This window comes from Motacilla alba, chromosome 12 (assembly GCF_015832195.1).
Source record: "Motacilla alba alba isolate MOTALB_02 chromosome 12, Motacilla_alba_V1.0_pri, whole genome shotgun sequence".
NCBI classification, from domain to species: domain Eukaryota; kingdom Metazoa; phylum Chordata; class Aves; order Passeriformes; family Motacillidae; genus Motacilla; species Motacilla alba.
Window position 1 is genome coordinate 20,627,088 of NC_052027.1, and position 14,579 is coordinate 20,641,666.

Genomic DNA, 14,579 nt, shown 5'->3' on the forward strand with positions numbered 1-14,579 from the left:
GCTGTTCAGCTACTGCAATGGAATGAGATCTCAAATATAGGCAAGTGTGGAGTTCTCCCTAAAAATCTTACAAAACATTACTTTATATTAAGCCTTCCCATTTATTGCACTGCTTTTTATGAAGAGGTTAGTGGTTTTGTGCCTTATCTCCTTCTCATTTGCATCAGCACCAAGACAGCTCACTCTACATTGCTGCTAAATCATCTCCATGCTTCTATTTGAAGACAAACAGAACAGAACACAAGTTCAAGTAAAGGCTAAGACACTATACCTTTGGCCTTGGACCAACCCCAAGCCTGACCCAGTTCACAGTGTGCCTGCACCCTTCTAACTCTGAGCCAGTTATGCAGTGTGGAAAGGTTCAAGGAACTTGTTAGTGCAGGTTCAGGTTACAGACCGGGGAGATTCCCTGAGGGAGCCCAGACCTGCTCTTTCTGCTGGAAATCCACTGGATACAGCCTGGGGAATACATCCCACTGGTGCCAGCACAGGCCTGATGGCTACAAAGCAATGGGGCAGCAACCTAATGTGTAATTTTTTAGCCAGGGGCAGGCAAACCACAGCAGAGGTGATGGTCAGGATTACAGAGTAAAGCTCCAGAACACCCCAAAGAGCTCTCCTGCTTTTCAGGAATAAACCCAGCCTAGCATTACAGTTACTCTTCACAGAGCTCAGGGCAGTTTTACAAAGATCACACACAGCAATGCAAATAAACACTCTGATATATTTAGTTGGTCACCTCACTATAAAATTATGTTCTATTTTGGTTGCCCCCAGGTTTTATACACCACCACACTCTAAAGATGGGCTCTAACAGCCAGCAGAGCTACCCTGCCCTAGTGCACAGCTCATCTCTCTGGGTTTCTCTGCTTGCTTAGGCCAGGAACAGCAAACACAAATAAAAGTATGTCTTTTATGTCCGCTTTCAAACTGTTTTGTAATTGCTTTAGATATCAGAATCAAAGCTGTACACACCACACTTCTTAAGCTTATAAGAAGAGAATGTTTTATGTCTATGTTTTCTACCTTATGTCTTAACATTCAAATCTGGTTCAAAGCTTTTAATCTTTGGATGAGAACTTTCATGGCCCTGTGACATGAAGGTCACAGGAAGAATACCTCACCCTTTTATTCAGCCACATGCTATAAAGGCTACACTAGAGATGCACACTGCCTTCTATGTTGTGTTAAATAATAATATACAAGACCCCTAGAATGGCTGGAGTTGGAACAGACCTTAAAGCCTACCGTGTTCCATCCCCCACTGTGGCAGGATGACCTGTGCCGGGGCCTCACCACTCTCACAAGGAAGAATTTCTTCCCAATATTCCATAATTGCCCTCAGGAAGCAATTCCCCTTGTCCTGCCACTCCAGGCCCTTGTCCGAAGTCCATCTGCGGCTCTCTTGGAGTCCCTTTAGGTACTACAAAGGGCTCTAATTCTCCCCAGAGCCTAGTCTTCTCCAGGCTAAAGAGTCTTCCCAGAGTGTCTCCCCAGCAGAAGTGTTCATATTCACTGATTTTTCTAGGGCATTTCTTAAACCTTTGAAAAATCTCCACTGAGACTGCTGCCAAACTCACTGCATCGTCAGCTGACAGAATCACGTATGGAGACTTCTGCTGAGAAATGAGCAGTGCCTACCCTGAAAACTACATAGACTACAACTAGGACCAGCATGTTCAGCCCCATTACCCTGGTGTATATTATACTGTTTTCATACCAAACCTCATCCTACTGCTCATCAGCACGTTTGAATGCTCAAGCACCAGGCCTGAAGCACCAACAATACATGGACCTCTGCTTTCAACAGTGCCCTCATGACATGCTAAGGTTAATCCAAGCAAGGAGGGTCAGCATCAACCTGCACAACAGTAACCTGCTTAATGAATACCTGAGTGCCATTACAGACTCTGAAGGCACCAGCCATAGCATCCCAGCAGAGCTCTGGTTGCCAAGCACAGCTCCAGTGGTTCCAGTCTTATTCATTAACTGTGATTTTTAACCTTACAATCCTTCCTGACAGCACAGCTTGAGCTCAGCACACTTGATTTTGCACAAGGGCTACTGCCCAACAGAAACGGCTTTCCTCTTGGCAGGGCCAGTGCTGGCTGGGTACATCCACGCTGGGAACAGCACATCACAAGGCGGCCAGGCTTAAAGTAACAAACCTTGGGATCCAACCAGGAGCTCTGACAGCTTGTGCAAGCATGCCTTTTGCCACTGAGCAGAAAGAGCAGATGGTTTCACTACACACATGTATCTATCGGGACACAGAAATAACCTGGTTCAGGGCTTGACAAGAAGAGCAAGGGAGACCCTTGGTTTCCACCCGCTGTGAGGGAAGGGTAGCACAGTCAGCACCGCGCCCTTGGCAGCCAAACACAATCAGGCACTCTGTGACCCAGTATCTGCTGTCCTCTGAGAGCAGAGATGAGGCCATGCACAGCAAAGGCATCACTTAGCAGACACTGATCACTGAAGAACCCCACCGATAGCTGCTTCTGTTGTTTCTTATTGGCTTTTAAACTTCATACAAAAAATAACGATTTAACAGACAAGAAGCCAACAGTTTAATGACAGATCCATTATCTTGCAGTCTATATATTTAGTAGTAATCCTGATGTGTCAGTTTATTATGCGTTTTTCCCAGCTTCCCATAACCCTCACGTACAATATCCTTGCCAATTATTCAGGCATTATTATTAAGTTGCCAGTATTTGGTTTGTACAACAAAGATGACAGGATTTTAGCTATTAATATTCATTACCTCTCTACATAAATCTTAAGGATCATTTACATTTCTTCAGAAACTAATTTCTTGATTCTCTTAACATATCTTAATTCCTAGATTTTCTCTTAATTGTCTTCATTACTGCATTTCATAACATACTCATTTTTGAGAGCAGAAAAATAATTTAGACACTGGAGGAGAATAAGCATCACCAGTTCATTACAGCCTGGGGGCTCAAAAAAGTTAGAGAAGGCTAATCAGTGCTTCAGACAGTGTTCTGTCCTTATGTCTTGCACAGACTGCCCAAGCCTTGTAAGACAGCCTATCAAAATAAAGGCGTTCCTGCACCAGAGCCCTTTCACACCCCACACCTGCACAGCAGCCCAAATCCATCTTTACCGGCACTGCCAGCTTTGCAGCGAAGCAAGGAACTTCTGGGCATATGTTCAAATTGGCTTCTGCTTTTTTAAGAGCTTGGTCAGTCCTAACCTAGAAGTAGGTCAGTAGCTGAATGCATCCTGCAGCAAGATTTGCCAGAGCTCTTGTAACTAAACCAAGTCAGCAGCAGTGTGCTTACCCTCCAGAGGTAAACTCTGGAAAGCAGGATAAATGAAGAGAAAATAGAGATTATACAGGCTTCCCCAGTAGCCTACAGAGAACATTCTACGTTTACAAGATTAACCTGAAGCAGACCTCCAGCACTCAGCCACTTCACCAAAAAACAGCTGTAGTACGCTTTTCTGGACAGAATTCTCATGAGGATAAATGACGACTGCAAATAAAATCACTGTTTTAATCCTGAAATGACCTTGTAACCTAAAATATCACCATGTTGTTTGAGTTTTAAGAAGTAAGAAGTTTGTGAGCAGGTGTACTGAGGTATTATTCAAGCAGGGTAAATACCGATTCCCACAAAGTAACTGGCAAAGATAAACAGCTTTTCAAACATCATTGGGAGATTATCATCTTCACTACAAACGTACAAAAACATTCACAATCACAAATGGAAAGAGCAGAGAGAATGAATATAAAGTTTACAACTGATACTTATTTTTATCCTTTTACACATGAAGCCTGTGAATGATGATTTCATACATTTTGAATATGTGGTTCTTAAATTTACCATAGTGACACGAGACTCCTACATTTAAATACTTGTGCTGCTGCCGCCGTGCACTGAATGCTTCAGCATTCCTGTTACCTTTATGAGCTGCTACTGCAAAGTTCAGTCATTTCCTTGTATGCATTCATTATAACAAAAACACTCTAGAATGAGGACTGAAATGACAGTAATTCCTGGAAACTGAAGACTTAAAAAGACAACTTTCAGATTAATGAGAAGATTGACATCCATATCTCTGAACAAATCAAAGGATCTTTTGACAAGGCTGTTTGCAAAAGTCTAGTCTGTCCTCACCCAGGTCTACCTTTGGTTACATTACACCCTGATTTCTGTGGGGCTTAAACTAGGTTTTTACACGCCAATACCTGAAGGACACATGATACCTGCAAATTTCCCTGAGGTACCTTCAGGGACACATTTGGGAAGCCAGGGCAAGTTAACCTGTGCACCTCTCATTTTTGTAACAAGCAGGCAGATTTGTATGTGTGTGCAGAGAATAGAAGTTTCCTAAAATCCAGTTCTGCCATACACAGAAATGACATCACAAGCTGACATCACTCACTGGCAGCAGCTTAAGTAGAGGTTCAAAACCAAGCCTCAGAGCTTGCTTAGAAATAGTAACATTTATAGTTCTTAAACTACGATAGGAATTAAAATTTCAAATTAACAACATCTTTTTCTCTTATCCACAGAATCCAATAGGCCCAAAATTCCTCTGGCTTCAGCTACTTTGATGGGATCTTAGCAACAATTTCCATTCACATAATGGTACAAGTGGCTCTGAAACTACAGCAAAGGAAAGAGGAATAAAGCATGGGTTCTGCAGTACGTACATTCTGGTGGAAGTCTGTTCTTTCTAAAAGCAAGCCTTTCAGTTTTCTTTCTGCTTTCTGCCAAACTAAACAGGACTCCGTAAACATACTGACGCACTGGCCTATACAGAAGAGCAGCAGGAGGCAAGTCTTTGTTGGCTTCGTCTTCTATAGAAACGGCGATTTTGATTTCACCCTTTGGCATGAAAGAAAGCAGAGAAATATGACATGTTACAGTGAACAAGAAGCATTCAGGTATGCATGGCAACCCAATCCAACCCTAATACACGTCCAGCTAGTCAAGACAAATGTGGATCTCAGCTCAGGGAAGGATTAGCCCAGCCTGCTTCATTTCCTCCAGGTTCTGTTGATTTCCTCTTCCCCTTCTCCATCACACACTTATTTGTCTAGACATGTGAGGATTAACTAAATATTGCTCTTTTAATACAGGCCCTTGGAAAAACAGTACACATGGAAATGGAGCAAAGTGCTTATAGAGAGCCAAAGCACATCTGAAGCTGATCTAGATTTCAGGCAGTTATTTTTAAAAATACTCACGCTGTCTAAAAACACCAGTCTGACTTTTTGCTGCAGGATTTGAAACAGTATTGGGGACTCACTGTAAAAAACAATGCATAAGCACACCTGGACAAAAACCACCTAACTGGGAATTACTACAATAAGGCTAGGTTTGAATCACTACAATAAGGGTAGGTTTCTACATGTATGTAAAAACTTAGCATTTTATACCTTTTAAGAAAAAAAAGCATGAAAGAACCTTCCAACATTTTCTCTCAAAACAGCAACGCTGTTTTCTGTAACCGCACATCCAAACACGTTAAGATATTCTTGGAAAATGACTGACTGCACTGCCCCCAAAAATCAACCTTTATTTTTAACACTGACAAGAAAACACTCCATTGCACTACTTTCTCTTCAAAAAAACCCTTATTTAAACTATCCCAGTAATGAATTCTGAAGGTGACACCTTGAAGTGGTTACATTAGGATATTGTCAGGTTTAACTTGGACAACACTACCTTAGGTGTAAGGTTATGTCTCAAAGGTCTCTCTCAGTAACAGCAACATAACCTGGAACATTTCTAAAGAATCCCCATAATTCCATCACAGGGTTCAAGAGTTCTGCACTAGGGTCACAGGGACCCGCTGCAGCTCCAGCCTGAGCCAGAGGGGCTGGAAAGGGCTGGCAGGAAAGGCCCTGGGGGTGCTGGTGGCAGTGGCTGAACAGGAGCCCAGATGGGTAAGAAGGACCAGGGCACCTTGGGCTGTTCAGCACTGGTGCGGCAGCAGGGCCAGGGCCGTGCCTGTCCCCTGTGCTGGACATTCTGGGGTCAGTTTTGAGCCCCTCACAACAAGAAAGAGCTTGAAGGGCTGGAGTGTGTCCAGAGAAGGGAACAGAGCTGGGGAAGGGGCTCAGCCTGGAGAAAAGGAGGCTCAGGAGGGACCTTCTCACTCTGCACAACTCCATGACAGGAGAGTGGAGCCAGGGGTGGTCAGGTTCTGCTTCCAGGGAACATGGGACAGGACAAAGGAAGTGGCTTCAGGTGGCAGTGGTGGAATCCCCATCCATGAAGGGATTTAAAAGCCACATAGATGAGGCACGTGGGGGCATGGTTCAGTGGTGGCCTTGGCAGTACTGGGTTAACAGTTGATCTTGAAGATCAAGATCATCTTACTCAATGATCTTGAAGATCTTTTCTAACCTAGATGATTCTATGATTAAACATCAAGTAGCATTTAAACATGCTAAGAATATTTGTCTATGCAAAGTGTGAAACAGAACTGGCATCAATGGTCATCACAGACCTTTTGATTCTTCTTCACTTGTCTTTGACAAAAAAGTGTAAGAACAAGACAGTAACACGAGCTGTGGTACTAAACAAATAAATGGGAAATAGGAAATCCAAACTTCAACCCCAATGCAGTAACTTTCAGTTTGATCGATTTCAGATCTGCCTGTGGTCCTTATTGTCCTGAAGAGGATTTTTAAGGTGAATAATAGTTAACAGACAAGGGGACAGTGCCATTTTGCTAGCTGCTGGTACAAAAGAGATTTCTTAGAGCTGTTGAGTTTCTTAGGGGCCAGCTATTAGTAATGGAAGGGATCAGATTGGGAGAGAAAACAATCTCAGTACTTTTGAACACTGAAAATAGAGAAGACTTGGCACAGACACCAAAGCACATATGCAGGAATTTTTAGATGGAAATGGGACTCTGCATAAACACATGCACACAGACATATACACCCATGCATAGAGATACATACAAATAACTGCAAATAGTTGGGAAAAAATAAATAAATTTGTAAATAAACACTTCTAATTACAGCCATCTCATATTTACTGGAACAATGTACCATATCAGTGGTTAGAAAATGGGGGGAAACTGGTTCAAGCGACTAAAAAGTGACCAGAAGTTAGAGCATTAAAAAGGATGTAAAAACCTAGTACTCTAGCCAGAAATGCCAGGGCAATTATTTTCACAGAATTGTTCTCTCACAATACCTCATTTCAAAATGTCATACCTTGGTTAGGACATGAAAGATGTAGGGATACATTAACCCCTTCTTGTGCCTGTGCTCTGCCACTCGTAATACTTCAGGTGCTACCGGAGGTAATGGAGGGGTGGTAATATCCATGTGGTTTCTGGTGGGCATGGACAACAGGCATGGGATTTGTGGATTACTGGTTTGATTCCCTTTGACATCAGCTGCCTGACTTCCTGAAGAAGCACTAGAGGAACCTTCTGCCTGTAACAGAATATACAAAATAAATAAAACAGAAACAAAAACATACAAAACAGAAAATACAAAATCAAGTGCTTTGGATGTGTCCAGAAACATACCAGGAAATCAACCAAGAGAAACAGCAAACTTCCTCCCTTACCCCTAATGAAAATAGTACATCTTCACATCACACTGTGGCAGAGGCAGAATACATTATCCAAAGCTGGCTGCAAGGTTTTCAGGAAACCTTCAGCCATTCTTCGTTAGTTGAACCAAATTACTAAGAAAATAAATATTATGATAAAACTTTTAACTTATTAACAGCAGCAGAAATTACTGTTTTCTAAAAATTTTAACTGCATAATGCAGAAGTGGACTAATGGCCTTTTAATGACCTGCGAATGGCCTTTTAAGTCAGTATTTCCAAGATATTCCCAACTCAATGTGTTAACTGAGAGTCCCATAGTCTGTAATTTATCTAGACCTCCATAAACATAGTCCTTCTCAGCTTGCAATTCTACTCAAAACAGGGGAAATTACATGGTTCAATTAAATAACATATAAAATACATAGTGTCCCAAATCAAAACCTGGTAAATGCCATTGATTTTTTTGGCTGTTTGGGGTTTTTTTTAACATAAAAGCTCTTTGTCTGAAAATGCTGAAGTTTTCTGACTGGAAAACTAAAGTGGCATTCTACTCCAGTTCTAGAATGCAGTTCACAAACTTATGGGGAAAATATGATGCATAAAAATATACTATACACTTCCCAGCCTTTATGTTGATTTCTCACAGACACAACAAAAAAATTTACAGTTCATTCCTGAAAATCCTGGTCTTCAAAACCAAAAGCTGGTTTTAGCCTAAGAGTTTATGTTAGCTTCAAGCCTATAAATTATTATAGCAATAGTAAAAACTTTAGAGAATAAAATTTCATCACTTGATGATACATCATGTATGAGTATTTTCACAATATGAGTAAAGAAATTCACATGCTTCCTAAGACTTGAAAAGCAAGGTTGAAATGGAAATGTCCAAAGCATGAAATCCCACAGAAAATGTAACATAAATAGTAGGCCCAAACAAGCTCAGGAGGTTCTCCTCACACCCATGAAAATTTCAAACCTGAATGCAAACAATAAAAAACCCCACACAACTTCCAAAAGTCTTCTACAGAAAGGTGTAGGCAGTAAAAAGAGGCTCTACCAAAATATCAAAGGGCAACCTTCTTTTCAGATGACGTTTTAATCACACAATCAAAGAGGATGTTACTGAAAGATTGTATTTTAGTTGGTAATACAGACTTCATTTGAATTATAAAAATGAAAATATACAGATGAAATGGTTAAAACCTGTAAACCAGAACATTTCCAAATAGGCTTAATAACAAATGCTTTTATATCACACCATTATTAAATCTGTGTTATAGTATCAAATATATCTATGTCAGGTTAAAGACTTTTTCCCTGTCTTCTACTACCCCAACAACTCAAAGTCAGCAATACTGAACCACAACAAGAAGTTTACAGAACTATCAATTACTAGGGGCACACAGGGAAGAAGACAAAATCCTTCACATAACAGCAATGCTTTCCCTGACTGTAGTACCCAGGCTCTTCCTGCATCTGCTCCAGCAATATTCCAACACCTAAGCTGAGGAAACACCACAGCTAAAGGGTGATTATTTTCTTTAGAAATATGCATCCAGCCAAATGAGAGGAGTTTACCTTTATCATGTAGAATTCACACTGTGAGAAAACTGCAAGGAATTTTGACATTTAAGTCAAGTGAAAGGAGTGTCAACACTGCTGCTACCTGCCTGACCTAAGCTGGATTTTCAGCACTTCAGAAAATCACACAGCTCACTCACTTGAAGTCTTTATAGAATCACAGACTGGAAGGGACCTTTGACACTATCTTGTTCCATCCATACCATGGCCAGGAATGCCTTCCACTATCTCAGGTTGCTCCAGGCCCTGTCCAACCTGGCCTTGGACACTTCCAGGGATGGGGCAGCTTCTCTGGGCAACTTCTTAAGGAAATACTATCTCTTTTCTCAATCATTAATGTTTCACCTCTCCAGGAAATGAGTTCATTTACAAAATGTACTCACAATCCTCCCTTCTGTGCTCAGAAGATACTTCTGCCTTCTCCTGCTACCAAGGGCTGACGAAGTGGTTTGACAATCAAAAACAAACAGGGAAGTAAGGCTCAGGAGCATTACTACATTAAACTGTATACTTTTAAGTCAGCCTGTCCATACATCTTCTGGAAAGTTTAGTGAGTGCTTGTTCAGCTCTGGCTCAGTGTAGGGGCTGTCTCTGTGAAAGGACGCTCAGGGCTGGGGGACCCACAGGGCTGCACACATGGCACAGCCCAGCAGAGAAGAAAAAAAAAATGTAATAGGTCAAATTAGCATTTGCATACAGTGACTAATCCCAGGCAGACACAGTTACAGGCACGGTCTGCAGAAATAATAACTGCTGATGGATGAAATCATCCACTTGATATTTTAAGCATAAAAGCCCAAGTTTACTGGAATTCCTATGCCAAAAGTACAGGGAAAATGTTCTCCTTGCCCATAGTGTAACTAACTCAAGATCAGGGTTTTTTGACAGAGTTAACAGTTGGTGTACAGCTCCACCATCAAGGCATCGAAATATTAAGTGCAAGTGCTCTGAATGGTCTTTCCAAATACAGATCAAACTTGGAATAGAGATCATCATGTTCCTGATTTGAACATGGTTTGAAATCTCAAATTTAATAATGATAAAACTTTATCAAGGGCTATCTAGCCTAGTTAAACAGCAACACTAACTGGCCCCATGGAGCTACTTTATCAAGTATTATGTGACATTCCTACCATGCAGTTATTAAGGACTTTTAACTCCTCAGCTGAGTCCTAATGCACCTGCAGTGCCTGTGACTAAGACTGATGGTCAAAGCTGTGCTTACTCCACTGTGGGTTACAGGATATGGACTCTGACTCCATGGACATTCTGACTGTCACACCCCTTCCTAAAAATCCAACATGCACTACTGGAAGCTCAGAAAGCAACATCTGAGAATGAGATTGCTGGCTAAGGGCCAAACAAAGTTATTGATTTGTTCCTGGTTTGTATCTAGTATTTTCTAAACATCCTATTTCATGTTAGTTTTTATGTATGTGCTACAATGTCCTTGGAAAACTTCCTCCTGTGTTCCAAAGTTGTTTCGTAACTAACAAAGTGTACAGGTTTGCACTAAATACTATGGCTCAATATTGAAAATCCTCCTAACAAGTCTGTTGTAAAGTTTTAACACAAAGTAATAAAATGTGAATTTAAGGAAATACCTTTGTTTGGTCTCCCAGCTCTCCACGTGTTTGACCTTCTGACTGGGTTCCTGGCTTTTCCCAGCCTATTTTGTTCCCACTGACATGGCTGAAGGACAACAGAAAGAAAAACATCATATTAAATGCAGTTTGAGAGACAGTGAAATAAATCCTTGGTGTCTGTGACTGGAATTTTGGGCAAGATATTCTGATTTTAAGGGATGCTTTCTATTTAAAATGTCCATTTGCAAGAGTCTTGAAAAAATTTCTGACATTCACATTACATTACACCCAAATTTAGGACGTGTAAACAGTACAAGTTCAGTGAAGTTCTGTAGATTATAGCTTCTGAAATTTTAATGAATTCTACTGTGAAGCAGGAATATTTTTTATACAAAGTAAGGGAAGGGTTTATGACATTTACCAAAACCTCACTCTCTCAATGAAACATAAGGGCAGAAGAGGAAAAACACCCAGCACTTTTTGGTTTTGCATTCCTGCTTAAGGAACAAGGTGATGAGATCGAACAATGCATACGTCTGCAGTCATAGTGACCCAAAACTATCTTTTTAAGGTCTATCATATCACTAATTTGCAGATTTCTGCAATGATGCTTGTGGGTCCCTTTCAGCTCAGGGTATTCTATGATTGATTCTATGATTCTTATTTTCAGGATACAGGTAAACTATTTTGAAAGTAAATTCATTTTAACAGAAGCTGAGTAAGAGAATATCCTCATGAGAAACTTACTTCACTGCACCCCCATTGCCTTCATCATTGTCAGAGGACGAAGATGTAGAAGAGGCAGGAAAATAGGCTGAATCCACATGATTAGGGCTCCCACTCTGGGCTGGATTTATTGGAGAAGACCGTTCATACAATGGTGTGTGTTTTCCTTCGTGAGGAATGTTACTGTAATTGTTCTGCTCAGACAGACTTTTTCCACCTGTTTCCAAGGTGATGGCTGGCTCAGAGAGGCTGTATGGGTATGGACCCTGGCCTTGGGCCCCACCCTGACTGGACATCTGCTGGGCCTAAAATAAAGGGATCCCTCTTGAGTGAAGGCAACTAAGGCTTTGCTTTTAAAACAAAATACATTCTTTAATCAAGTGGCCTTTTCTAAATGTACGCATTGAAACTCAGCCATCTTGAGCATCCACAAAAACTGTTCCACCAGAGGCTGTAGCATCACTTTAGTTTCAGATTTAAAATTCAGTCAGTAACTGCCCACACTGAAAAAGCTGGCTACACCTTTCCCACCTGGATTCCAGTTTACTGAGCACAGCGGACCTCCCCCCAGGGAGCAGGGCAGAAGCTGTACTTACCACAGATTTTGCTTGTAGTGAGCTCTGTGGAATGTTAAGCATCTGAGAAGGAACATATGGTGGCACTATCCCAGGCATACCAAACTGATTCGGTCTGGCTGCTGTATTGCAGGGGAGGAGGGGAAAAGAGAAGGAAAAAAAAAAAACCCAAAAACCTAAGCACTCATGAAAACACTCAGTATTTGACACAAATGTTACCCTGTTTGTCCTTCTGTTTCTGTGGCTTATTTATTCTTGTTCTGTTAGCATTACTGTTTTCTCCTATGCCTCTAAGTCAGTTTTATTCATTTTTACCTTTCAATTGAAATACTTTGTAGCTTGTGAAGTGTATTTTATGCGTCTCACTTTCTTTCAGACCTTTGTATCTCTCATTGCTGCATATTCCTATTCTGTCTGGGACTCAAAGGTAGCTTACAAGAAAAAAAAAACCAAGATGTGTCATAATGGAGACACTGCTAATATCATGCAGATACAGAATGCTGTCATTTTGTCATTTGAATATTTGACCTATAGTAGCCTCTTAACCCTTTGATGTAGGTCTTTGGAAGTAAATCAAGACACCCCACACCCTCCAAAAGAGCAGGAAAAATCTGTGTCACTGTACTAGTATGGTAACTGATGTTCTTTAGAAAATTTCAGCCAAAACAACATTTTAATGTTAAGACTGGGGCATGAGTAGGAAATCCTGTGATCCCACATTTTAATTTTTAAGCCTTGAGAATAATCCGCAACACTGCAACAATGTATGGCTGCAATTTGAGCAGGTTTGTTATTACACCAAAAAAATCAAAGACTATAAAGGAATTTCTAAAACATGCCAGCAAGGCCAGTGAGATATAGTAAATATATTTTAATAACTAGAAACAGCAACTCATGAATGGAGTGGACACCAGACTTCAGCTGTTCACAGCATCATTCTCTCAAGAGTCCCAATCCCAGAATGGATGCTGCAATAGCCAAGAAGAAAAGTAATCCAGGTTGTTCTCTTTTGGGACAAGAACAACATATCCTATGAAAACCTTCTGAAACCTCATCTTAGCAGATCAATGGGAATTGGTAGAAGATATAAACATTTTTGTAAGATGTTGTCATCAATACCATTTCTGATTTAGAGTTACCCCAGGTTTTAGTTAAAACAGAAGGCCTGCTTGCTGTCATTACTTACCCAGGTAATGTGGTGGATGAAATGGCATAGGTTTATTAGTTGCCGAGTAATAAGCAACCGCTCTCTTAAACCGAGTAACTTTGTCATCTGTTCTAGACTGAAAAAAAACCACAAAAAAACTGTCAGAAGCACATCCACGTTTGTCATCTGCAGGTCAGCACAGGGCTATACAGTAGTTAATGTACACCATATCTCAGAAGCTGCAGCACTGCTCCAGTACAAGAAATGTTATGTCAACCCATGTAAGGGTAAAGTTTAAACATTCAGGCTTCGTGTACAGCTGATTCTCAAAGGCAGTGCACACAGCTAGGCTAAAAACCCCTCTGGTTATCAAGAATTTAAAGCACTGAGGGTAAACACAGTATTTTCACCCTCAGAAAGCACTGAACATAAAATTAGGATAGCTGAGCCACTGCAAATATCAAGAGATTCCTATTATCAACTGATCAAATCATTATTTTATCAAGTGCAATTCTTCAACACAAATATACAGCAAAATTGATTAAAAAAAGAAAACAAGACAATATTTGGCTTTATACTTTACCTGCGAATGCTGAAATACATCTTTTGCTATGGCATCCAAATCAGTGGTGTCCTGAATGTTGCGGACGTAGTCGGCTACAGCTTTGATCACTACGTCACACGGTGGTAAAACTAACTGGTGAGCACGTACCTGTGAGCAAACACGGCAGGTGAGCAGGGAATGGGGCACACAGCCGAACCCCCGTCTACTGACAGCAGCTGCAACAAACTCCCTGTGCCCACACGTACTATCTAACTACTTCCGGGCCTTCCAATTTGTTTTTAAGACTTCACTTTAAACAGGGACTCACACAATTACAACTCACCTCTATGTAAACCTGCTGGTTAAGTATCAGCTCCAACAACAAATGTCAACAATGCTGATTCTTTTACTGCTTTCTAGTTGCACATTTCCTCCAGTACAAAATGCTTCATCTAACTCACCATACACTATAATCTTCACCATACATTCACATATATATGCCAGTAAATATTTTGACACAGTTTATTTTCTGAGCGTAAAGTAATAACAAAATTGATGAAAAAGACCCATTGGAAACCCTGGACTTCCACCTCAGCATTCAATTAGTTACTCCTGAAAATAAATTATGACTTGGCCTATGATTCTGGGAATGGCTGCTCCTACGTGCCCTGTGTAATTCTATGTGGGGAACAGAAGCTTCAGGCCAAGGGACCATCCTGGACCTCTGCAGAATTCCAGGCAGGGAGCAGTACGGCCAGCTGGATCTGAAGAACTCCTCAACTATCAGCAGCTTCTGCTTCCACCCAAAGTGCTGCACAGGCTCACAGAGCCAGGAACGAGGTCTCCAAACATGTGTCCTAC

General features: G+C 41.1%; 1 protein-coding gene across 3 annotated transcripts in view; it reads right to left on the bottom strand.

Annotated features, from left to right (window-relative positions):
• The window catches only part of FAM120A (family with sequence similarity 120A), a 47,742-nt gene that overhangs the window by 15,339 nt on the left and 17,824 nt on the right, over positions 1-14,579 (bottom strand). For 2 of the 3 annotated variants that reach the window (XM_038148938.1, XM_038148936.1), the window contains exons 4-10: positions 13,758-13,886; positions 13,214-13,310; positions 12,049-12,149; positions 11,474-11,757; positions 10,745-10,832; positions 7,211-7,435; positions 4,688-4,862 (exon numbers count right to left, since the gene is read on the bottom strand). In XM_038148938.1, the coding sequence (XP_038004866.1) occupies positions 4,688-4,862; positions 7,211-7,435; positions 10,745-10,832; positions 11,474-11,757; positions 12,049-12,149; positions 13,214-13,310; positions 13,758-13,886 (1,099 nt within the window). The remainder of the gene's footprint in view (positions 1-4,687; positions 4,863-7,210; positions 7,436-10,744; positions 10,833-11,473; positions 11,758-12,048; positions 12,150-13,213; positions 13,311-13,757; positions 13,887-14,579) is intronic. The other variant, XM_038148937.1, reaches the window with a different exon arrangement.